Raw genomic sequence first — 25,324 nt, 5'->3', positions numbered from 1 at the left:
AGTAAGATGTTTCCAGGAAACCTCTCAGCTAGCCCCCGCCCAGGGGTGCTCTGAAAGTTGGGCACTTTTTCCTGTAGAAACCCAGCTCTTCCTGGTGGAAACTTGCCATGTTGGGTCAGTGTAAAAAACCTTGCCTGATCTTGGATGTGGCTGGATACAGCTCTCCTCCAGGGCTCAGCTCTGCTTTCCTGTGAGTGGGCCCGGCCTTGGTAACTGTCAGGAGAAAGCTTGGCCAACAGAGGAGTGCAGAGAGAGAAAGAAGTGTGCAGAAGGGTGCAGGGGAAGGCGGGAGCTGCAGGGGCAGGGGTAAGGGGAGCCAGTGTTTACAGCAATCCTTACGGACCCCGTGTACAAGGCCAGAGATGTAAGCCGTGAAGCCTGCTCAGCGTGCAGGGCATGGACTGGTCTCAGGTCTGCTTGAGATGCTTTAGGGCAGCAGGATCGTGTCTGCTTCTTCTCATGGTCTTCCTTTCAGCTTTGCTTCGTTTATGCTTTTTTTCTTGATGATTTCTCTTCTTTTGCGGCCGAACCCTAATGTCTGTTTTCCACCACTGAACCAGTGAACTTCAGTGGTTGGGCTGTTTCCAGTTTTGAACAGACAGGCTGAAAACCTTTGCAGACTGGGTTTTGAGTAACGAGGTTTTCACTTCACTTGGTGAAGTGAAGTCTCAGGTGTGAGACTTTGAGATTCTGAGGCATGAGTATCTGTACCTCTGTAAGGCACCAGCAGCCGTTTTCTGAGGCCCATAGTACAGTGAACGGAGGGGCGAACGAGGCTGGCCGTGTCCCGCCCAGTCCCCGCCCCCTCCACTTGGTGCTCAGTCGATTGTCTGCCTCTGGCTTTAACTTGCCATTTTCTTCTTAATCGGCGTGTTTTATTGGTCCCATTTGCATCTCTGTCCCTTCTTTGATGAAATTATCTTTGTAAATCTTTTGCCCATTCTTCAATGTTGAGTTCTTTGTGAATTTTAAAATATATTTTCTGTACAAGTTATTAAATAGACATCTGATTTGCAAATATTTTCTGTGACTTTTTGAAAATTCACTTTACACCCCAATCTCAGCCCCCCTTCTCTCCTCCCAGTCCCGTCCTCCCTCCCTCTCCCCCCCCCTCAGAGAAGGGGAGCTCCCCTCTCTACCCAGCCAGCACAGCAGGTCGCATCAGGACTGAGCGCATCCTCTTCCACTGTGGCTGGGCAAGGCAGCCCCACCAGGCAGAAGTGATCTAAAAGCAGGCACAGAGTCCACGACAGAAGTTTCTGCGGGTGGTTTGGTGTTCCCCTCCACACCTGCCTTCTCAACCCTCAGGAGCCTGAAGCAAGAGGGTTCCACGCTCCTGGGCTGCAAGGCGAGACCAAACCAGTCCTGTAACGTGCACTCAGCAGCACTCTACCATCAGCACAGCACTGGGGAAGGGCATCCTCGGGGGAGGTGTTTCATTCTCTCTCCCCTGGGTCGGCTCTGGCTCCATTAATTTTGTCTGTGATTTACAGACTGAATATGTGTGTGCCTTTAGGATTCAAGGAGGCTTGAGATGTAAAAATCAGTAATATTGTCTGTTTTCAGACGTCTAGTGCCATTCTCTCTACATCTTTGTAAAGCATGTATTAGGCACATTTCTGATTTTATTTCCTTCAACACTGTTTTTTAGATCTCTTGTCACTTAACGCTGACCTAGCTCATGGTCCTGAATGCCGTAGATTTCAGTAGCGTAGTGTGCATTCCATGTGGCCAGTTTGTCCTTGTAGCAACAAACACGTGGGCTTCTGATGTTCCTAACATTGCAAATAGCGCCGTCAGCTGCCGTGGAAGGAAGACATTGTGGGGACGTCTCTGGGCTGTGCACCCTCGGATGGCTGCTAGGCTGGCAAGAAGGGCGTTCCTTATTTTCCTGTGCACTGGCAGCACGTTGGACTCTATGCTTTTCATCTCTGCAGTGCTGAGGGTTTTTCTTTCTCACACTCGTCAGCCCTCCTCCTCATGAGTGCTGCCTAACTCTCATGTGCGCGTATCTCACCAAGTTTGTCTTCCAGGCTTCATTCAGCCTTCCTTTCCCCCGGTCTGTCATGCTTTCCAGTGAAGGATTGTTGATTCATTTGCAGAGTCTTGTTAAGCTGCCCAGGCTGGCTTTGAGCTCATGCAGCATCTGGGTTTGCACATGTACGTCATTGAACCAGGGCTTTTCATTGTTTCTTGTTCATTAATTTTTCCCTAAACTTGTCCACAGGGCTTCCTAATTCTATTTGTTTTCTTGCACATTCACTTTCTTCTTTCTGTTTCATTAAAAAAATATATATATATATATATATATATATATTTTATGTATATGAGTGCAGTGTCTGCACGGACAGCTGCATGCCAGAAGAGGGCGCCAGATCTTATTATAGATGTGAGCCACCACGTGGGTCCTGGGAATTGAACTGAGGACCTCTGGAAGAACAGACAGGGCTCTTAACCTCTGAGCCGTCTCTCCAGCCCCCACATTTTGTTTTGTTTAGTGGTGCTGGAGACTGATCTAGCGCCTTATTCAAGCCAGACCAGGGCCCCACCACTGAGCTGCACCCTTGCCCAGAAGCTTCCCTTAGATCAGTTCTGATCATAACGTCTTTTATGATAGCCATCTCTAATTTATGCTGCTAAGCACATCATTTCTACTTTCCATTTTATTCTCTCAGGTGTTAGTTAAGGTAGCATTTCCTGCTTCTGAGTCACAAAGACATTCACCTCCATTTTCTTCCCTTGGCCTTAACGCCTTTCTTCTTACCCAAATTCATTGGCTTTTGATCCTTCCCCAGCTGCCCAATCTGCAGAGCCTGCCTCACCTACAGCCTCACATTTTCCACACCTTGTCACCTTTTCAAAGGCACCAGGGCAGCTAAGAGGGTGTCAACCCCCCCCCCCCCCCCGTCCCTCCACAGTGCGGCTGTGTGGCTCCTGCCTTCCCCTTTGCCAACAGTGTCCCACTCTCCGGGCCCTCAGCCGCAGCACTCCTTTCCAGCAGCCCTCTCTTGCACCCTGCTCCTTGACTCTTTCTAGGGCTGCCCACATACAGCCCTGGGTGAGCCTCCCCTTTCTCTCAGCACTGGGTTGGCTGGACACCAGACACTCAGGCGTGGGTACCACGGTGTTTCTTCTGGGAGATGCCCACCACCTCCTTGCTCAGAGACACCCACTAGCACCGCAGTCGCGCCTGCGGGCTGCGGAGAAGGTGAATCACCAAAGCCAGCGGATGGATGTGAGAACTCAGAGTCAAGTAATGGAGAGGATAGCATCTCTTTTACGTTGCTGGTGCTGAAAGGCTGCCGGTGGCCTGCTTCATCCTGAGCTAGCCTGGCCTGGCTCATGCCAGGCTGGCCGGTAACACCTGTATCTCTTGATTTTGGCGTTACAGATAAGTTTTAGCAGTGGGTAAATTCATAAGCACAGACTCCAAAAATCAGGATGGTGACTAAGGGTTCCGGTCCCTTCTGCACCTCGGCCGCTGGTGTTCTGTGTTCTTCCAACCCCCCCGCCCCCATGTCCTGCCATCTCTCTCTCCAAACTTGGCTTTCCTGCTGGAAGAAGAATGGACACTTACTTTTCCAAAAATCATTTCACAGTTTGGAGCCCCTGCAACATGCAGCTGGAGCTCTGTCAGGCCTTGCATCAAGCTACCGACTGAGAAGAAAATGATTGACCTCCAAACATTACTCTCTTCGTTTGTGAGCAGGATGCGACGCATCACAGTAGGCTTTTGTTTTACATCTGTTAGAAACACGGGCGTTTTTCTTCTAGATTACTGATGAGATAAATTTCTAGGTACTTCAAGGTTTTCTAAAATTAGAATTGTCATAAACTGTCTTCTTTTCTATTGTATTTCTTCCTACGCTTTCATAGACAAAGGACACTATCATCTTTGTAAGTTGGTATTTCATCTTGCAATATTGGTGAACTCTCCTCAGTTACAAATGGTCCATGTTGTTTTTAACTCTTTGTTTTAGGATTTGCTTGTGAGGTGGGGCCAGGATGAGTTTCTGAGAAGTGTTTGGGAATGCTGGCTGAGTGGGTTTGCCCTTCCCACTGTGAAACCCCCTGGAACCTTGTCTGGTGGCACTGTCCTTGTTTGGGGACCATGTGGTCACTGCTTCCCTCTCTTCTTAGCATCAGCGCGGGGCTTTCTCAGTTCTGTCTATTCAGGTGTCTCAGGAGCGCGCCAGGCTTGTGTTCCCTGTCTATGGGGCCAGTCTCTCCTGCCAGTTTATTTTATTGGTATTATTAATTTGAACAAACTAACATTTGTTAAGTAAGAATAAAAGAATAAGGTTAAAATGTTTACACTGGCTTTATCCTTAAACCTTTTTCTTTATGAATTATATTAGTCTTAAACTTCTGAGAGATACTCATCTCGTCACTAAAATAAACAATAACAATTTTTGCAAAGCATTTCTGCTGGCAGTGACCCCCCCCCTCAGTGCTTGTCCAGGGCACAGCATTCTTAGCCATACCCCCAATACTTCAAATATTTCTCCCACTCTTTTACTGTTGTTGGTTTGCTTGGATTCTTAGAAGAAGCTGATGCAGCCCTTACCTTTTCTCTTCTGTAGGTGAGCTGTCTGCTCCCTCGGTTTCTTCCCTCCCTTTACCTTTGTTATTTTGTGGTTTGAAAACATGTGTGCCTGTGGGGTTTTAGTATTTGTTCTGCTTAGTATCCTCTGCACTTCTGGAACTGTGTTTTGATAGCTGACATGAATTTGGGACAAATTCTTAGGTGTTATTGTTTCACTGTTTCTTTTTGCTATTCATATCTCCGCATATGCCCACGGGTTTTGATCTGGGACACTTTTTTTTTTTTTTTTTTGTGATTCTTTCTGTGAGTTTCTGACTCTCTGCTTACACTGCTCATCTCTTTTTCCACACCGTGAACTTTGTTCCTGAGCATCCTTGTTTGCAAATCACAGGTGTTTTAACTCCCCATTCTGGTTAACGCTCTTCGTTCTGTCTGGTCCTGGTATTTGCCTGTCTCCTCAAGCTGTGAGCTGCTTCTCTTTCTTATTCTGCTTTGTAATTATTTCTTAATAACTGAGCAGGGTTATCTGAGCAAGGAGGAGTTGTGAAACCGCAGTGCCTTTGATGACAGTAGGTGGGGGCAGGTCTTCACAGAGTAATGTATATGTGATATATATATATATATTTTACAATGTGAGCACAGGCCACAAACTGACATTGCCAGTATGGGCTACAAACCTGAGGGGAAACAGGTACTAAGGGGCATGACTCGCTGTTTCAGAGAGGCTGCTGTGGAGCAAGGTGTGACTCCTTTTTTTTTTATTTAATTTTATTTTTTTCTTATCAGTTACATTTTATTAACTCTGTATCCCAGCCGTGTCCCACTCCCTCATTCCCTCCCAATCCCACCCTCCCTCCCTCATCTCCACCGTGCCCCTTTCCAAGTCCACTGATGGGGGGGACCTCCTCCCCATTCATCTGATCCTGTTTTATCAGGTATCTTCAGGACTGGCTGCAAAGCTCTCCTCTGTGGCCTAACAGGACTGCTCCTCCCTTGGGGGGTGGGGAGGTCAAAGAGCCAGTTATTGAGTTCCTGTTAGAAATAGTCCTTGTTCCCCTCACTATGGGAAACCAATTGGTTACTGAGCTACCACAGGCTACATCTGAGCAGAGGTTCTAGGTTATATCCATACATGGTCCTTGGTTGAATGTCAGTCTCTGAAAAGACCCTGTGCCCAGATATATTTGGTCCTTGTGGAGCTCCTATCCTTTCCCCATCATACTAACTCCCCTTCTTTCATATGATTCCCTGTACTCTGCCGAAGGTTTGGTCATGAGTCTTTGTATCTGCTTTGAAAACACTGCTAGTTAGAGTCTTTCAAATGCGCTCAGTAGACTCCTGTCATACGTTCAATGCACATCCCATCTGTCTTTCTAAACGAGGATTGATCATCTTACCCCATGTCCGCTCTCTTGATTATCTTTTTTAGGTGTATAGATTTCATCATGTTTGTCATATCTTATAGGTCTATATAAGTGAGTATATACCGTGTTTGTCTTTCTCCTTCTGGGATATTTCACTCAGAATGATCTTTTCTAGATCCCACCATTTGCCTGCAAATTTCATGGTTTCCTCCTTTTTGATTGCTGAGTAGTATTCCATTGTGTAAAAATACCACAATTTCTGTACCCACTCCTCCGTTGATGGACATCTGGGTTGTTTCCAGGTTCTGGCTATTACAAATAAAGCTGCTATAAACATGGTTGAGCAAGTATCCCTTTTGTGTACTTGAGCAAAGTTTGGGTATATACCTAGCAGTGGTATAGTTGGGTCTTGAGGAAGCACTATTCCTAATTGTCTTAGAAAGCGCCAGATAGATTTCCAGAGTGGTTGTACCAGTTTACATTCCCACCAGCAGTGGAGGAGGGTTCCCCTTTCTCCACAACCTCTCCAGCATGTGTTGTCACTTGAGTTTTTCATCTTGGCCATTCTGATGGGTGTAAGGTGAAATCTCAGGGTCGTTTTGATTTCCATTTCCCTGATGGCTAATGAGGTTGAGCATTTCTTTAAGTGTTTCTCTGCCATTTGATATTCCTCTGTAGAAAATTCTCTGTTTAGCTCTGTTCCCCATTTTTTAATTGGATTACTTGGTTTGCTGCTTTTCAGCTTCTTTAGTTCTTTGTATATACTGGATATTAGTCCTCTGTTAGAAAAAGGGTAGTGAAGATTCTTTCCCAATCTGTAGGCAGTCATTTGTCCCTTAGGGTGACACTAACCAAGCAAGTGAAAGACCTGTTTGAGAAAAACTTCAAGTCTCTGAAGAAAGAAATGAAAGAAGATCTCAGAAGTTGGAAATATCTCCCATGCTCATGGATTGGTAGGATTAACATTGTGAAAATGGCCATCCTGCCAAAAGCAATCTACAGATTCAATGCAATTCCCATCAAAATACCAACTCAATTCTTTACAGACCTTGAAAAAAAGATTCTCAGCTTCATATGAAGAAACAAAAACCCCAGAATCTCCAAAACAATCCTGTACAACAACAGATCATCTGGAGGTATCTCCGTCCCCGATCTCAAGTTGTACTACAGAGCAATAGTAAGAAAAACTGCATGGTATTGGCATAAAAACAGAAAGGAGGATCAATGGAACCGCATAGAAGACCCAGAAATAAACCCACACACCTATGAATACTCAATTTTTGACAAAGAAGCCAAAACCATTCAATGGAAAAAAGACAGCATCTTCAACAAATGGTGCTGGTCCAACTGGATGTCTACATGCAGAAAAAATGAAAATAGATCCATATTTATCACCCTGCACAAAACTAAAGTCCAAGTGGATCAAAGACCTCAACATAAAACCAGATACTCTAAATCTGTTAGAAGAAAAAGTGGGGAACAGCCTAGAACTCATTGGCACAGGAGACAACTTCCTGAACAGAACACCAACAGCACAGGCTCTAAGAGCAACAATCAATAACTGGGACCTCATGAAACTGAAAAACTTCTGTAAAGCAAAGGACACCGTCATCAAGGTGTGACTCTTTTAAGGAGCGTGAAGGGCTCTGCCCGCCACACCTAGCCCGGAGTAGATGTTAGATGAGGAACTGCAGAAAACTCAAGATCGCTTCGCTTGGTTTCAGCACATGGAATTCTCCTTGCCAAACCTCTACACATGACGATGCCTTTCTCATTGCAAGTAGGGACTCCTTGGCCACTATCGCACCATCTTTCCCTAGGCTGGAAACCTTTGGTGACACAGGATGCTGCATCTCCAGCGGAATCTGGGCCATGGCTCTCTGTGGCCTTCCTTTTTGGATCACATGGGGACCTCATAGACCAACAGTCAATGTGTTTTCTGCCCGCATTGTCCCTTCTACCTCTGTTCCTCATGCTCTGCTGCCCTTATGACCTAAGTGTGGTTCCTAGTCCTCTTGTTAGGTGGCTCACAACTGCCTGGAAGTCCAGATCCAGGGGAGCTGGACACATGTGGCCTCTTCATGTGTACATCCCACCCATAGAAACATACCCGTACAGTTACATACAAATCTGAAAAACAAAATAGGACAAAACACGCCTGTCCTAAGATCCTCTACAGTCACAGAGCAGAGGAGCCTGGGGCGCTGGGGTCCACCTGTGCTCAGACCAGCCCATCCCAGCTGGGTCTGGCCACCAAGTTACCCCTTGACTACACCCAGTTACTCTGCAAGGACACTGTTGGAAATCATCCTTGCTTGCTACATTGGCCTCTGTCGTCTTCCTCATCCTCTTTGTTCATCTGTTTACCCACTAAATAAAAAGCTGGCCACCTACAAGATGTTAAAGAAAGAAAAAAACAACCCAACTTCGACGTCTGGGCTCTGAGAGATGCTTAAATACAGCTATGGAACTCGGCATCCGCAGAACTCACTGTAGCCCCTCATCAGGGCGGTATCCGTGTGGCTCCAAGAAGGCTCGGGAAGGGAGGCATGGTCATTCAGGGGATGTGTCGATGGCTCATTCCGGAAGGCAGGAGACTGAGTGTGCGAGGGCTCAGTCAGGACGCTGTGGCCCTGGAGAAGCCTATGGAGCATTACACCACTGAGGCCAGGAAAGGGCCAGAGACAGAGTGGACCCGAGAGCCAAAGAAGCATCTCCAGGCTGCTTGGAGTCTCTGAGGCAAAGCCAGTGCCCGAGCTGTTCCCAGCCTCCTGGGAGAAGCCTGGGAGAGGGCAATCTCAGGGTCCAGAGTCCCAGACAGGCCCTAAATGGCTGGTCTGGAGGTTGGCTGGGTGGTTGAGGTCCAAGTTCACTCTGCGGTTCCCCACTGCGAAACTTAGGTTTGATAACTGGTTCGAATAATTCCAGGATGGAAGGAGGCGCTTCCGGTGTGACGGTTTATTGGAAAGGATACAGCTCAGGAGCAGGCAGGTAGAAGAGGTATGGGGTTAGAATTGGGGAGGATGAGCAGCGCCACGCCTTCTCCTTCCTGTGAGCCTCAGTGTGCACTCACTCTGGCCATGCCTCAGCAGCCTGTAAGTCTCCACATACATATACACACATACATGCACACACACACGCACATGCTCACACACGTCCACACATAAGCACACATGCATACAGACATGTACACACCTCGAAGCTATGGTTCTAGTCCCACCTCCTTTCTAGCACAGTGCCATAGCTTCTGTGTCCTATCGTTAACCGGTTTAAGGGTTTTCGTCCTCATTTGTCAGTGAAAGATGATCTCAAACCACACTAACCCACAACTGCGCAAGCATTTGTTTTCACTGCACATTAGATGTTCTGATCCACCAGGATTTCCAATGCTTCTGTACAGATGGCCCTGGACACTTCCTAGTTACTGAGTTTGAGGAGTGGCAAGTAGTAGCTTCATGAGGTTGAAAAAAGGCTTCACACTATTCTCTCTAAAGCTGACTGGACTCTTGAGGGAAGCAGTTTATAACGTGACCATGACTCTAAACTCCTGCTAGTTCATGGCCAGCACAGACACAATTAGGCTGCTTTGGGCCAGGGTGCCTCTGGACACACTCAGAACAAGCTTAGACACTTGGAGCTTAGAGATGTCCACTCTAGAAGATGGTTCTAGACCTTGGCCCTGGGCTGGGCTGGCTGCCGGAAGTGGAGGGCACGGCCAGCCGTCCATACTGGTCCCTTCAAGTATGACCGCCGGGTCTTCAGGTCATGACTGAGTTGCCTGCCCCTGTATTGGCCACAGCTGCAGTCTGGGCCGCAGGTCTGGGTTTCAGCAATACGATAACATTTTCCGGGTCTTCGGATGAAAGAAAATGTAGCTTGTGGTCAGCCTGGAATGCTCCTAAATTGGAGATACTGCTTTCTTTTCCCACCCTCTAAGGCTGAAAGAAAAATAACACCAATTTCACAAGAGAAATGGTGTGATGGACGGGCACAACGGCGCTGGCCTCTGCAGCGAGGCTCTGCTGCGCTCAGGCACAAAGCCGCTGCAGCCTGCTCACAAACGGAGGCTCAAAGCTTTCGGCAATGGTGTACTTCACAGGGAAACCGAACTGTGCTTTGACTCAATGAGATAGTCATCATGTAAGCCAGGATTAAGTTGAAATGTTTTTTCTGAGGATTAATTTCAGTATAATTGATTGCTTTCCGTTCAAACCAATAAGCAGCCGGTTTGAGATAGATGCTCAGGGTTGCTGGCACAGGAAAGTGGCCACATCTTTTATGTGGAGGTGGGTCCCCTGTGCCTGCTAAGAATCAGCTGTAGCGAGCCAGTGTAGCGTGCATCTCCTAAGACTCACCCGGTTCGAATTTAAACGGTCCAGGGTTTGGGAGGTGTTTGCTCTTGTGATTTCTGTCGAGCATTCTGATTTCACCTTCACTCACACCGCTTTGTCCTGAGTGCAGCCCACTGCGTGTGTACATGGGTGGACGTATTCATGCCATCACAGGGGAGGACACTGGGCTAGCTCCAGACAGGCTACCCTGATGCATTGTCTCCTTCAGGAGAAGCGCGTTTTGTTTATCGTAGCTAGATCAAGGAGTGGCCTGAACTTCTCTACAGGGTAATCTTCCAGAGGATGACGAGACGTTTTCGATTCCTGCCAGCCATTCGCAAATGGTTCGGCTACTTTAGACCCTGGCCAACACTGGGTGTTACCGAGCCTCAAAGGTTCAGGCCATCTGTTGGCTGGACAGAGGCAGCATGTTGTGGCTAACCCAACTTTAGTAGGTGTTTAGAAGATGGTGCTGGCTCGAGGCTCCCCTGCGCTCATCACACTCACATCCACCTTTTAGCACATTTATTAACACAGCTCACCAGCACAGAGACCTATGTAGCATGTACTTACACACGTTAACACAGTTGCCCAAACAGCCTGGCAATCTGCACCACTTGTTAGCCCCCAAGGAAACCTGCACCCACAGAATTCGTCACCATTTCCTCTGCCTCCAGCCTGAGGCGGCCGAAAGTTTTCTCTCTGAACTGACTGGATTCTGTTTGGACATGCCACGCCACGCCACGCCACACACGGAAACAGTGTGGTCTGTTGTCAGTGATGCCATGCACTTAGCACAAGGCTTACAGTCAAGGCTTATCTAGCCTATTGCACATGTCTCAACATCATCCCTTTTCATGGCCAAATAATATTTTATTGGACATAAACAACGTATTTCGTTAGCCAGCTGACTCAGTTTTACTGCCAACTTTCTAGCTACAAATTGTACTGTTCACACTCGAGTGTAGGTATTGTGTGGACAAATTTTGATTTCCTTTGGTTATACAGTATATATGTGTATGTTCTGCAAGTATTTCATCCCAGTCTAAGTTTTAGTTTTCTTAACGGCCCACATGCCAGCAGGCCAGCAGCGCAGTTTGAACAGCACCTCACCACGGCGTTGTCTTGGCACCTTTGACACTGGACAGTATGTGTGGGTACTGGCTGGTAAATCCATTTTCTTCATCTATGGCTGTTCTCACACTCAGACACTGTGGTGAATATGAAGTATTATAAAACTACAAATTCCAAATCCTCCAAGTTTGTTCTTTTCAAAATGATTTTCTTAAAGCCCTTTGCTCTTCTACAAAACGTCTCCAACACATGGCTGACATTTCGATTAGAACAGGACTGTGTCAATAGTGAAACTGTTTCCTTAACACTTTCAACATCTGATTCACAAACACGGGGTTTTGTTTTCTTTGCATTTTTAATTTATTTCAGCAATATTTGGGAGTTTTTAGTGCACAGGCTTTGACTGTATTTTGTTAAATCATTACTAGATATTTTAGTTTTTGTGATACTGTGTGTAGGTGTGAATTCTCACTTCTAGATCTATTTAATCAAAAGTGACTGAATTTCTCATGGCTTCTTGCCTTGCCTTCCAAGTTCCTCGTTTCTTATGTACACGACACGGCTGCCTGCAGGTGAAACGCTGCAGTGGTCTGTAGGTACAGGACAAAGTCTGGCCCGAGGTTTGGCAAGTGTCAGTGGCGTTCTGGCCTCGCTCCTCATCTCGAGGAAGGCATGGCTATTTCACACTGTGTGTTTTACTCATAGAGGTTTTGAAGATGACAATTACTACAGCAGCCACCTCCTGTTTCTAGATCGCTACTCACTTCTGACTTGCTGCTGAAGTTTTCTTTTTTCTTTTTTTATTTCTCCTATAAGCACTCTTTCGGATCTTGTATGAATCCATACAAGATCTTGAAGATCTTGAAGGTCTAGGGCAAATCCCACTTAATCAGGATGCATTTCCCTTTTGATAAAGCAGCATTCAAAGTCATTTTCCAACATTCAGTCGAAGGGCTTTGCGTCCATTTCCTTGAGGAACTGAAGTCTGTAGCTCTCATATTGAAATGCCGTTGTTGGCTGATCTTAGCTCCACAGGGAACTGAGGAAAGAGATATTTGTGTAGGATGAGGTACTACCTTTTCAAATGTGTGAAAGAATTTACCAGGGGCACTGCTGGTTTGAATTTTGCAGGCAGAATTTTAGCTTTGGATTTAATTTGGAATCATTTAGGTTACTCATGAATTAGCTTTGGTAATTAGGGCCTTTCAAGAAAGGCCACTTTCACCTAATCTGTCTGATATACGAGGCTGGAGTTATTACTTACTGATCTGTTGGGTCTGTAGACTGCCTCTTCCCCCCCACCCCCCTTAAGATTGGCAATTTATGTCTCTTCATGTTCCTTGGTTTATATAAATGGCCAGAAATCTACCTTTTCAAAGGTTGACTTGATTTACATGGCTTTTTATGCCATCATTTTCCCCTTGTTATTAACACTCACCTGCTTCATTTGTGTTTTTACTTTTAAAGTCTGAGATAGAAACTTAGATGAGCGAGTATAACACTGCATTTTCTTGCATATATCACTTTAACTTTACGCTGCAAGTTTTGTCCTAAGATGCCATCATTTGAGAATCATCTTTTCCATCAGGAACAACTTGATATGCCTTTCCAGTAATTTGGGAGATTTAAAAAATGTATTTATTACTGATTTATAGTTTGAGAATTTTTATGAATTGTGTGTGTTTGTGTATGTAGGTGCATGGCACACGTGTGGTGGTCAGAAGACAGCATTAAGAGTTGGTCTCCTTCTTCTGTGGGCTGTGGGGACTGGCCTCGGGTCAGCAGGCCTTCTGGGTAAGCGCTCTTCCCACTTCGTAGTTAGGGAAGCTCCGTGTCCATCCCCTCAGACAGGAGTGCTCGGCTGTGCCCTGTAATATGTTTTTCCCCCCAACAAACGTCTCAGGAGTTGCTGGGGTAAATGTGTGTTTGGCTGAATTGTCTTCACTGAGCAGAGGGGCTTCTGGAGGTTCTGTCACAGAACCCGATACAGCATCCATCTGTCCTCGGGGAGAGCCAGGAGTGGATTTGCGTGTGAGCTTGGGCTCTTTTGTAGCACTTTGAAGTCTGCACGGAGCCTGAGCAGAATCCCGGGCCCCACCTTCCTCTGCCTAGGTGCGCACTGTGTTCAGGCTGGCCTCTGTTCTTCTCATCTAGGCCGGGCCTAAGCTTCCTCGTGGCCAGGAGAAACCAGTCAACATCAAAGTGCAGGCTGGGCAGATGCGTGAAGCCTGGAGCCAGACAGGCCTGTGTCAGCGCCTTACTACCTACTGCGCATGTGCACTCGTGGCTTTTCCGGTGTTGTCAAGGTGCAAGAGATCACCTTGACAAAGGCGGCAAGGCAGCTACAGCGGAGGGTGTGCTGCTGCTTTCTGTGCTGTGGGGGAGCAGCGGGGAGAGCCGCTCCCTGCTACATTCCCTCATCAGACCCTCAGCCACGGCCAGGGTGTCGTCTCCAAGACTTGCTCTCCCGGACGCCATAAGCGGCGCCTTAGGATCTGATAACCTTTACAGTGCATTTGTCTATGGCACAGCTGGCGTTAGGGAGAGAGGGACCCAGACAGCCCGATGACAACAGGCACAGAGGAAGCGGGACCCGGGCCTGGGCCCGGGGAATGAGCCCTGGACTGAGAGGTAGTCCCACCCTCAGCTTCCAAAGCCATGTCCCAGGAAACCGAGCAGAAGACAGACACCAGAAACCGAGCAGGAAACACACGTCATCCCAGCAGAGCTGCCGCCCACAGAGGCGGTGACTTATCACACCTATACTGAGTGCTCAGCGAAACCCAAGTAAGACCACGGGCAAGTTATGGGCACCAGTTACCATCTGGATTCTCAGGTTAGAAGCGAGACAGTGAGCACAGCCAGGCTCTGCAAACGCACAGCTTTGGTGCTCACTCCATGCGTGTCTGTTGCAAGGTAGCTCGCTGGGCAGCGGGCACAGGAGGGACTATGACATGGGGAAGACGTCAGTGACAGTATGGGAGCTGGTGAGAAGGGTACAAGCAGCAGAAATAAGCAAAGGGCATCTAAGCTCGGTCATCCCTGAAGGGCCCAAAAGGTAAGGGCGCCCATCTGGGGGGAGGGTTCCAGAAGAAGGGCGAGGAGTGGTTCCTCAGAGGGTTCCCCAGCCCTCTCCCCGCAGGAAGAGGTGTCTTTCCTGCTCAGTGTCTCAGACACTTAAGTGTCTGAATGAAGGAACGAAGCTCTGGGAGGCAGCGCCCATTTCCCAAAGACAACCTTGACAATGATCCAAGAACGACAGCGGGTTAGGCTTGTTGATGCATTTTATTGTGAGCTGGGCAGTCTGGTAAAAAACTAGAAAATGACCATGGTGTAACAAGGAACTTAAAAGGAAGAGTTGGGCTGGTAGCTTACATACATGGGTACAGGGACAGATTGGCACGACATGTTAAACACTGTCCCAGCACTGTGCACAGAAGGCGAGGCTAATTTGGCTTGCTAAGGGATGAGTTAGGCTAACTCTCAACAGAAGACCTGCAGAGCATCATGCTATGAGCCACACAGTGAGTTTCAAAGTGTAAGAGTTTCATATTAAAAACTGGGTAACGGGAGAATGACTTGATTGTAGTTGTAAAACTAATACATTCCCATTTAAACTCCGTTCTACAGTCCACGGCGAGTATAAATGTTAACAGAACACTGTTAAATCAAATCTCAATGCACAGGAACCAACTGCATCTCTACTTTAAATCTTATCAACTTTCCAAAATTTCATACTAAAATATATTATTGTATTAATACAAACTACAGTATTATACACTACACTGTGTAATAAATAAAGAAATATAAAAATAAGACACATAAATATAAAAGTTTTCTAAAACTAAAAGTACGTGTCAGTAAGAAGGGTATTAATACTGCCAGGCTTGAGGACGTACAGTACAAAAATGTTGCACAGATCTATAAACTAAAAGAAAGAAAATAATACTGGTAGGTAAAAATCAGCTAATGTTGTTCATTAACTGGGTCCGTAATAACTAACATTTGGAAATGGTTGTGAGCTCAATACCAATGGCTTATCCATGTCCGACACGCGAGTACATGGAGGAAGGAGTTTGGAGAATTTCCCTTTTGTTTCTGTAGAGATTTCTGAGAGTCAATCAACACAAAACGAAAACTGAGGAACCAAAGGAGGAACCGTCCCAGGGCTTCAGGTTCTCCAACAGGTCAGTGGTTTGGTTCCAAGTTTGGGAAACTTGGAACAATCAACAAATGCTAGTTATCGGAGGCCACACACTGAGCGAAGGCAGCAGAGCCTGAAATACTGACAATGGCACTTCCAGCACAGGTCTTGCTTAAGGCCAAAGGAGACACAGCGCTTCCTACGGCTCCTGCAGAGCTGCTACCACGTACTCGAACAATCACGGACACTGATTGTGCCGACTGTCGTCCTCACCACACCACAATGTCCGTCCGTCCATGCAGTCAGAACTCAACGACAACCTTTGAACTCCACTGACAATCACACGAGTAAGAAACGCCAGTTCTCTCGGCTGCTCCCCTTACGGCTAGCAACGCATGCTAAGTGACAGCGTGGCTCTGGCGTCAGGTGCTCCCTCCCGACTGGCCTGGCAGCAGGCAGCCAGCGCGCTAGAACCGCTTTCTACCGCTCTGTGAAGGGAATTCTGTAGTGCACAAATTCTCACATTTTAAAAAAACATAATAAAATACTGAAGTGGATTTAGCATATGTTTACCAATAAAAAATTATAAAACTTCTCCCATTGTACAGCTTAAGAATGAACCAACGTAAGAGTGATAATACTGATAGCCGTGCCAGGCGCTCATCCAGCTCCCTGCTAGAAACCTTGTTTTCTGAGTCAGTAAAGTGTTCTAATCTGCTTCGTGTTACAAACTTGTTCCTAACTTTGAAAACTGCATGAAAAATTACTAGGTTTGAGGTTCAGGCACACCCGGATTTTTTTTTTTTTGTATTTTTTTTTTTTTTTTCAGTTCTGACATTACACAGTAGTGAGCAGGAACCACAGCACAGGAGCCGTGGCTCCATGAAAAGCATGGGTAATACAGAGCAAATTTCATTACCAAGTAGAATTTCCTTGTAGAAGGAGCCCTAGGCTTCATTTGTCTTCTCCTCAGACAGCTGCTCGCTCTCCCTCCCCTTCTGCTCCAGGCTGCCCGCCTGCTGTGCCGCTCCGGCCTCTGCACCCTCAGTCTTGGCTGCTGCCTCATGCTTGGCTTCATCCACCTCCTCCTCCTCTTCCTCCTCTTCTTCTTCGTCCTCCTCTTCCTCCTCTTCCTCTTCCTCCCCCGGGGGGTTTTCACATTCCTTTTCTTCCTGCAATTCTTCCATCTCCTTATCCTCCTCCTCCTCTTCTTCCTTTTCACTGTCTTCTTCCTCTTCCCTTGTCAAACTTTCTCTTTCATCCGAGTCGGCCTGTGAGGGGGATGCCCGGGCCCCAGAGAGCTCGCTCCGCAGGACTTCGGGCCCAGCCTCCTCCTGCTCTGCGCTGTCTCTTTCTTCGGCCTCTCTCTTGCAGTAGGAGTAGCGGTGATTCATGTGCTGAGAGTAAGACCCCGAGTGTGAGAAGCGCTTTCCACACTTGTCGCATTGGTAGGGCTTTTCTCCAGAATGTAACCGCATGTGTTCAATCAAATGATGTTTGTGTTTAAACGCCTTTTTACAGATTCCACACTCGTGAGGCCTTTTCCCTGCAAGGTAAGAACACAACCATGAAACAAAACACTGACATAAGTAAGGAAAGTGTCTGGGAGCATTAGGGGACAGTGAGGCTGTGGAAAGGGGAGGGTTATGGTTTCATGCGTCTCCAAATGTACTTATAATAACACTATGGTTTATCACTCATGTGTGAAAGCCAAGGCTTCACACACATGACATCAGAGCTAAGGACAGAAGGCTGAAATGCCCAAACCGCACAGTCAGGACCACACGGCACAAAGTTTACACTGAGGCTCTCGTGAGCCGTTGGTGGTGAGTACAGGAGGCCGGGACCCTGTTTCCTGGGGTATTCTAACATCTCATAGATCTCTTTACTGATGAGCAAATTCACAGAAGCATATGGTTTCTGTAGAAATTCTTCAGAAATTATAATGTCTGAGACAGCTTTTGCCCCAGAGGGCAATCTTGGCCCTGGCAGGTGGGTGTGGCTGTGGGCCTGAGCAACACTGCAGACATAGAGAGTGACAGCTGGGACATAAGCAGCCTGGCTACTGACAACTCCAGGGCTATGAGGCAGTTGGCACTTAAAAACGCAGAAGTGACTTTTGACATTTCTTTTTATAGCTAAGATGTAATTTTAATATTGATAATTGCTAGTATTTAGCTCTTCTAAAGGAATGAGGAGGTTTTCTGAGTTTCTCAGTGAACACAAGCCTTACTAGAGAGGGTACAGCTTTGGACCCCAGCAACTGGCCCAGGGTCACCCGGCAGTGTGCTTTCTTATCACCAGAGCGAGTGAGTTAACACAGTTGGTAAGAGTATGAGAGGCATCTGTGGACATGGGAAGCTACAGTGCTGGTAAGGGCTGGGGAAGGCGCTGGGGCTGGAGTTCATGATGAAACCAGCCTTCACGCAGCCATCTTGGTGAAGAGAAACCGGTAGGCAATGCGCTTCTCATCAGCCGGGAGTCTGCTGCCAACCTATCAACTGAGTTGTCTGAGCCAACTCCAGGTCAGTCAAGGAGTTCCCAGGCCACAGGGTCTGCACACACCCTTGTCTGTGTCTCTTGGCTGCAGGGCACACGCACCAGAGCTGACTAGCTCGGCTCTGCAGAGGGAGGCAGGAAGGGCAGGCATTTTCTGTGAACTCCTGGGATTGGCTGCTCTTTGTCCCTACTGCAACCACTAAAATCTATCACTGGCAAGAACAGAAAAGCAGCTTTGGACAGCAGGCAAGTGAGGGCTGACAGAGAGGAGTAAAACATCATCTAGAATGCCAAATTTTAAGTTTTACTTTTTAAGTCTTTTCAATCACTAAGAATGTAAAGGTTCATTCTTGGCTCACAGGTATCAGAGAGACGACTGAAGCCTTGCTTGGTCTGTAAGACACTATCTGCCAGTCCCTAGATCAGCCTAAGGCACATGTATTTTGTGGAGAATTACAGACTCTCAGGGCTGAAGGGATCTTAAAATCAAAGTCAGACTCTTATGCAGAAGCTCTTTCTAGAACAGCAAAGTCCTTCCAGGCGACCAGGAGGTGAGCACCAACTTCTTCCAGAAGCTGGATCCTCTCTCTCCCCATCCCTCGGGTCCACAGCCCTGACTCTGTCAGAACAGCAGAAGCTGAGCTGATGGTATTGAGTGTGAACAGAACAAAATGCTCTGGAAGACGTGAGCAGCTTGAACGCTGCTTCAAGAGGAAGAGTGGAAAAGCAGAAACTAAAAGTAATTCTGAGAACCTCAGCTGTTACTTCAGTGTTTTTCCTACACACTGGGTCACAGGCACCTTTAGGACCTCGTGCATGTCGCCTCTGACATACCTGTGTGCTCATACTTGTGTCTCAACAGCGAGCTGCTCTTCTGAAATATCTTGTCACACAGGTCACACGCGTACATCCCATTCTCTGTCTTCCGAGTTTTCTTTTTGGGTGGCGTGGAGTCAGAGTCGTTCTGGTCCTCCACGGTGGAGACGCCCTCTGAGCTAGTGTCCTGTCTTTCATCCTGAGGGAGAAAAGAAGGTTAAATCTCCAATTGAGAAGTACGAAAGAGATGGGGTCAGTGAGGGGCTCAGCAGACAAAGGCTGATGGCCAGTGCCGGATCCTTGGGATCCACAGGGAAGGAGAGAATGGATTTCCACAACTGTCCTCTGACCTCCAGGTGTGAGCGGCGGCACATGAGGCCTACTGCAACACAGAAATAAGCACAGGGAAAGCGGAAGATGCACAAGAGACAGACTCCACATTAGAGGGCTGAGCCCACCAACCTGGCCACAGCGAGCACACCGCATGGTGACACTGTGGGGGCTCTCAGGGGCAGCCACTCATGCCACAGACAGGCACAGACACAGAGCGAGGCTGGGACCGCACAGAAAAAACACTTCTGCAGCTGGGGCCAAGAAGGAGGCCACCAGAACGAGGGCATCAGACGGCCGGGAGCCACACTGACCTCGTTCTGACAAATTATGATTTTACAGCATCTTGCAGAAAGGCTTAATCAATGAGCCTGCTAATTCACCACTAATTTCCCGCCTCGTAATTTACCATACTTTTTATACGAAGAGTCTGAGTTTCATTAATAAAAAGTTAAGACGAAGTGTTTAGAAAACGTCCTTGAACTGCCTTCTCCGTTCTGGAGGTCTCGGTGCTAACTACCTGGGTCTGGCAAAGAGGGGTTTTCTTTAGTCCACACTTTCTATGGAATAAGGAGGAGTGCTGTGACAGGGTCTGTGATTTTTGTAGGAAGGAAGCCTGACAATTCTCATAGAATAAACAAAGTATGACTCTTTGCCTCAAGACCCAGGGAGGTCACTGTAGGAGACAGAGAGCCTGTTGCAGACTTAGCTCCACTGAGTCTTCCTGTTTTCCTAGAATCTCCCAGAGCTCTGCCCTAAGCCCATCCATCTCCAGGAAGCTCTGACAGGCAAAGCCATTTGCTGTCACTGCAACTGCCAGAGCAGAGGCGACGCTGCTCCACAGCTCTCTGACACAGTCGCTCATCTGAAATGGCAGAAGCTGTTTCCTTTAAATTCAAACATGTATCAGCAAGGGCTGGAAAGATGGCTAAGCATGGAGTCCTGAGTTCAGGTGCCAGCACACATGGAAAAGCCAGGTGTGTAGTGACAGGCATCTGTGACCCCAGCACTGGGGGATATGTGAGTGCACACAGGCAAGCAGACAGTGGAAACTTGCTGGCCATCCAGCTGAGTCAGGATGTTGGGCTCCGGGTTCAGGGACAGACGCTGTCTCCAACAGTGAGCGGCTGAAGAAGACAGTCGTTGTCAGTCCCTGGCCCCTACATGCACACTCATGGGTGAACACACCTGTACATACACATGTATACATTATACACACACGCACATGTGCGTGCACACACACACCAGAAACCTTGCATCTGTCGTTGGCTATAGCAACCAAAGACATCTGCGCCTATGTCACATGTGCAGTGACATTTTCTTCAAAGTCACTGCAATTTTGGGGAAGCCCAGGAGTGGCGGCCTCAAAGGGCAGGGAGGCCTCCGAGCACACCTGAGCAGGACACGGAAGTACTCGAGCTGTGCCTGCCGCACGACCGAACAGCCAGCTCTGGCGTTTGAGTCAGTTAAAGACTGCCGGCTAAGTGGTGGCCTCAGGGCTGGTGACACGGAGAGACTCGGGACAGACAGCGGGGAACAGCGACACAGCCAAGCTCTGTCCACAAACAGAAGGAAGCCAGCTAAGCTCGACCATCCAAGGAGGCAAGCGCACTTGGACCCAGCCGCACCCCTTAACGATGACCACCACACAGTCCTCCTGAGGGCCGGCGTGCTCCGCCTAACCAGGGCCCCTTACCGTGGTGTTGGTGCACGAAGCACCAGCAAGCCCTTTGCGGCTTTATGGTGAATGGGAACACGACCGCTCACTACCGATCATAAACAGTGTAGCTCTCACTGAGGTGACAACTTAACTAGGACACCAGAACCCTAATTCCCGAGCCCATGACACCCCAACCCCCCCCCCTGCTATGCTTCTGAGGGCCCACAGGTCCCTGGGCCTGCCCCAGCTCCTCCCCAGGGGCAGCAATCTGCTTCCTCACCAGGAGGGGCGTCACTAACCTGGCTCCCGTTGGGCTGTGCCACCTTGGGCGGCTCCTGCAGTGCGGGGCTGACCGTGGCCGAGTACGTGTAGGCCACCTGCGGGATCAGAATAGTCTGCTTGTTGGCAGCGAGCGCGCGCAAGCACGGGACGCTGCTCTGGTCGGCAATGGCCACGATGGTGGGCAGCTGGGCAGTGACTGTAGGGATAGCGATATTTACGGGGTTGGCACTTGGTGGGATTACATTTACAACTGGTTCTGAGTCTGTAACACTGCTGTCCTTCTGGGGCTCCTTCCTCGCACAGGACAAGTTCAAGGGCTCCTCCTGGACAGAATAAACACTGTTCTGGTAAACGCTGCTGACGCTCGACCTTTCCGGCCCGTCTCCCTGCTGCTTTGGCAGTGAGAGGTCCAGCGGCTCCACCTGGGGCTCCTCCCGGGCGTCCTCCGGCCCGCAGGGGTAGCCCTGGGGGGTCCTGGCCGAGGACAAGTTCAGGGGCGTGGGGGACGGGGCGCAACTCCGGGGGCCATTGACGGCTGGCCGCCCTGGCCCAGCGGGCGAGCTGGCCACCTTGAGCGGGCTCTGGCCCCCGGGGCCGTCCTCCTGGGGCTCGTCCCCATCCGCAGGTTGAGGGTCCTGGTCGCTTTCCGCAGGGACGCTCCCCGCATTGTCTGGAGAGGGTGGCTCGGGAGCCTGTCCCGGAATCTGTCCGGCCTGCATCTTCTCAAACCACTTTTTGACCGCGTCCAGCGGTAGGTTCACCGAGTCTGCAATCTTGGCAAGCTCGTCGGTGCTTGGCTGCGCGTTCAGGGCATAGTAGGCTTTTAAGAGCGACAGGAGGTTCTTTAATGGAGGCTGGCTGGGTGACAGATCGCCCAGGTCGCTGTCTCCGGCTGCCGAGGCGCAGGGCTCCGGGCCGGGGGCTACGGGCTGAGCTGGGTGCTCCTGGTCATGGTGCTTCAGCGCCGGGAGGGCGGTCAGTGCTGGGCAGTCGTCACACAGAAGGCAAGTGCTGTCCTCCCCGGACCCCTCGGCGCCTCGGTCCTTCTCGGACTTAACAGTAAGGTCTTCCGGTAACTTCTCGCTCTTGCAGCTGTTTGTGGGGGCTGCGCTTTCTTTCTTTAAATTCTGAGGAACAAGTTGAAGTTGGCTGGGCTGCTCCAGGCTGTAGTTGATGATAATTTTGGTTGTCCCGTCCTGATCAACTAAAGGAAGACTGATGGCAGAAATGACAGAATGGCCGCCCTGCTGGGTGGAGGAAGCACTGAGTGCTTCTTGCTCTTTGGATGCAAGACTGGCTTGGTTATTCTCCAAAACCTGCCGTATTACACTGCCGTCCACTGCCACTTTAAGTACATTCTGAATGTCACTCAGGTTGATACTTATGGGAGATACCAAGCCAACTGTTGGCAGAACAACAGCCTGCACCACACCCTGAGGAGAACTGGTGGCCTGCAATTGGCCACCACCGCTAAATACCCCATTTTGTAAAGGGGTTGAACAGTTGATTCCTGAAGCAACCACTATGGGTTTGAACTCATAATCCACAGGTTCAGTTTTGATTTGGTTTACAGAAAGCGGTTCTTGAAGGGGTTTATTCTCCATCTTCTGGCGTATCTGTGGGCGTGTGGGACTGCCTGGTGATGCCGAGAGAGATGGTGAGGAACACTGAGATGTCTTGAGCCCTGACCTGGGCCTCCCGTTCACAGGCACCAAGCTAATGCACTTCTTACTGCTTATGTGTGAGCTGTAGGAGCCAGAATGGGAGAACCTTTTCTTGCAGTTTGGGCATTCATATGGCTTCTCTCCTAAACAACAACAAAATGCAGTCATTGAATCATTGCATTTTCACAAGGCCCTACAACAACAAACAGCAATTTTACAAAAGCAAGACTCTGTGTGTGCCCACGGCACTATGTTCTTTACAGTTTCAAGTTCACGAGCCACAGGATGTAAGGGCCAGCCTCATTCAGAATGGTGTGCAGGGCCTTGACGTATGCACAGCATCCCTGCTCTGACGCCATCAGACCCACTCTAGGCTTTCCCTATCCTAGCTCATCAACTGTGCACAGTTAAAATTCCACTCAGCATCGTAGAAGAAACTAACATCAGAGGAAAGAAAAAGAAATGTAATCTCCTCTCAGATATAACAGGCATGTGTGTCCTTAATTGATAAAAGTTCCCACACCCTCATGGCTCCCTTGGAAAACTACTTCCCTTTTGGGGAGAGGCTCCATAGAAGCATTTTTAAGTACTGACTTCCCCGAGACCAGGCTCTTGTGGGGACTGGGGATACAAGGCCTCAGCTTAATCTCTCACCCTAGCAGGTATGGTAAAGTTCTGCTTTTATGTTCACAGATTAAATTTGGTTAAATCTAACATTTGTGTGAACTGGCAGGAAAAACAGCGTAAAGTCAGCGAGGGCCCTGCTGCTGGTGGAGGCCTCCCTTAAAATGCTGCTTATGCTCTCCAGGACACAAGGTGTTTGTTCTCCTTGGCCATCAGATCGACTCTGGGATGAAAATTTGAGAAGTACTGACATTAAGGCAATATTGTCACACGAGCCTATTTTAAACAGTTGGTTCTGACTCAGTCACCAGCTATCAGCTCCAGGAAGGTGGGATTCCTGGGGTCTCACCGGCCACTATCTCTTAAATACAGGAGGGTGGGGGTCACCTTTCAAGACTGGTGGCTCCACTGGTCTCTCTAGTGGGCGTTACAGCGGAGCGCTTTCCTTTCCTTCAGGGGATAAAGAAGGCACTGAGGAAGCTGTGCGGAAGCTGCTGTGGGGGTGGGGGGGGGCACCTTTCAGCACTGTCTTATCTGAAGAGCCAGATAGTAGAATTTCAAGGGATCTGAGAAGCACAGGGCAGGTACTGCGTCCAGGCTCCTTCCCGAAGCCTGGGTTCAGATCTGCCACTTCCCACTTTGCATGTGAGTACACACTTATTCTCACTGGGTGGAAAGCTACGGAAGGTCATGAGATTGCACAACCAAACTTTCGGCATGGTCCCTACAAACTGCAATGTTCCTACAGAGGGCAATTTTACTAAGACAGGGGCTGCGGCACCACGCCTGTCCCTGCTCTCCCTCGATCCACTACACACTGTCTCAGTCTTGCAGACTGAATCCGGACCCTTCACAAGCTTTCTCAGACAGAGCCTCAGGCCCCTGGCAGCCTACTAGCCTACGTCTGGGCACTCTGCCCCTCTCGACATTTTGCACACGGGCTGCCTGGAACAGGATCAGTGCTCCGTCTCACCAGACATAAGTGTGCAGTGGCCAAGGGGTAGGGTGACAATGCAGCTCTGTCTGACCTGGGGTCTGCTCTACCTCAGCTCAGTTCAATACTGTCAACAGCTTGATAACGGCTTTACTGGGGCACAGGGTATTTTCCCACTGGAGAGACAGAAAGGCTGGTGTGTACCACTACAGTGGCTTGGAGTCGGGACGCTGCCGACAGAGCTCAGGTATGTCTTGAACTCACCAAGTGACCTTGGGGACGTTAATTAAGCATCGTGAGCATATGTGTCTTTATCAGAAAGAGGGTGTGTGTGACAGAACCTATTTGATGGGGTTGAGACCTGCAGAAGTCCACGCAGCACCTTCCACATATTGTCCCTTGCTGATCAGAGTGACCCAAAGGCACGGGCAGAACCACTATTCTAAGCCAAGGTTATGATGCTGGAAACTCCTGGGTTCTCGTTTCTGCTCAAGCATGACCTTTCACTTTGGCGGTGGCACTAGCGGAGTCTGGAGTTCCGTCAGAATGGGCACTACCAAGGTCCAGATTGCGGGCTGTAAGGGCCAAGGCGTGGATCATCACATCTCATTCCATAACATCCAGGCCAGAATGCTGGGCCCACGGAGCGGACATGCGTCCTGGGTGGAGGCTGAGTCTGGGCAGGGCCCGTCCTGCCATGGGGGCTGGCCAGCACAGCTCAGCCCTCACAGCACGTCTGTGTGGCAATGCACATGGTTGACAAGAGCAGAGGAACAACCGAGTGCATTTAGGGAGTGTAATTCCGACTCCGACCCTCAGCACATTTTAAGAGCTAAAGAAAAAAAAAAAAAAAACTAAGGAAAAAAAATCACTGCGCTTGATTCTGGAAGAGCTCACAGTTCACCCATTATCAAGCACCTGGACTGTGAGGACTCACGCCACCTGGGGGAAGAGTATGAGGCCTTTCTTTCCTTCTTTCTCTCTTTCTTTCCTTCTTTCTCTCTTTCTTTCCTTCCTTCTTTCTTTCCTTCTTTCTCTCTTTCTTTCCTTCTTTCT

General features: G+C 48.7%; 1 protein-coding gene across 1 annotated transcript in view; it reads right to left on the bottom strand.

Moving 5' to 3' along the window:
* Window positions 1–14,581: 14,581 nt before the first annotated feature.
* Zeb1 (zinc finger E-box binding homeobox 1) overlaps window positions 14,582–25,324 on the bottom strand; it is a 164,886-nt gene continuing 154,143 nt past the window's right edge. The window contains exons 6-8 of the mRNA XM_055629319.1: window positions 21,064–22,853; window positions 18,793–18,973; window positions 14,582–17,005 (exon numbers count right to left, since the gene is read on the bottom strand). Of these exons, the coding sequence (XP_055485294.1) occupies window positions 16,407–17,005; window positions 18,793–18,973; window positions 21,064–22,853 (2,570 nt within the window). The 3' untranslated portion in view covers window positions 14,582–16,406. The remainder of the gene's footprint in view (window positions 17,006–18,792; window positions 18,974–21,063; window positions 22,854–25,324) is intronic.

This window comes from Psammomys obesus, unplaced genomic scaffold, assembly GCF_907164565.1.
Source record: "Psammomys obesus unplaced genomic scaffold, mPsaObe1.curated_primary_1811, whole genome shotgun sequence".
NCBI classification, from domain to species: domain Eukaryota; kingdom Metazoa; phylum Chordata; class Mammalia; order Rodentia; family Muridae; genus Psammomys; species Psammomys obesus.
The sequence above is the reverse complement of the archived record's forward strand: the minus strand, read 5'-3'. Positions and strand labels throughout refer to the sequence as shown.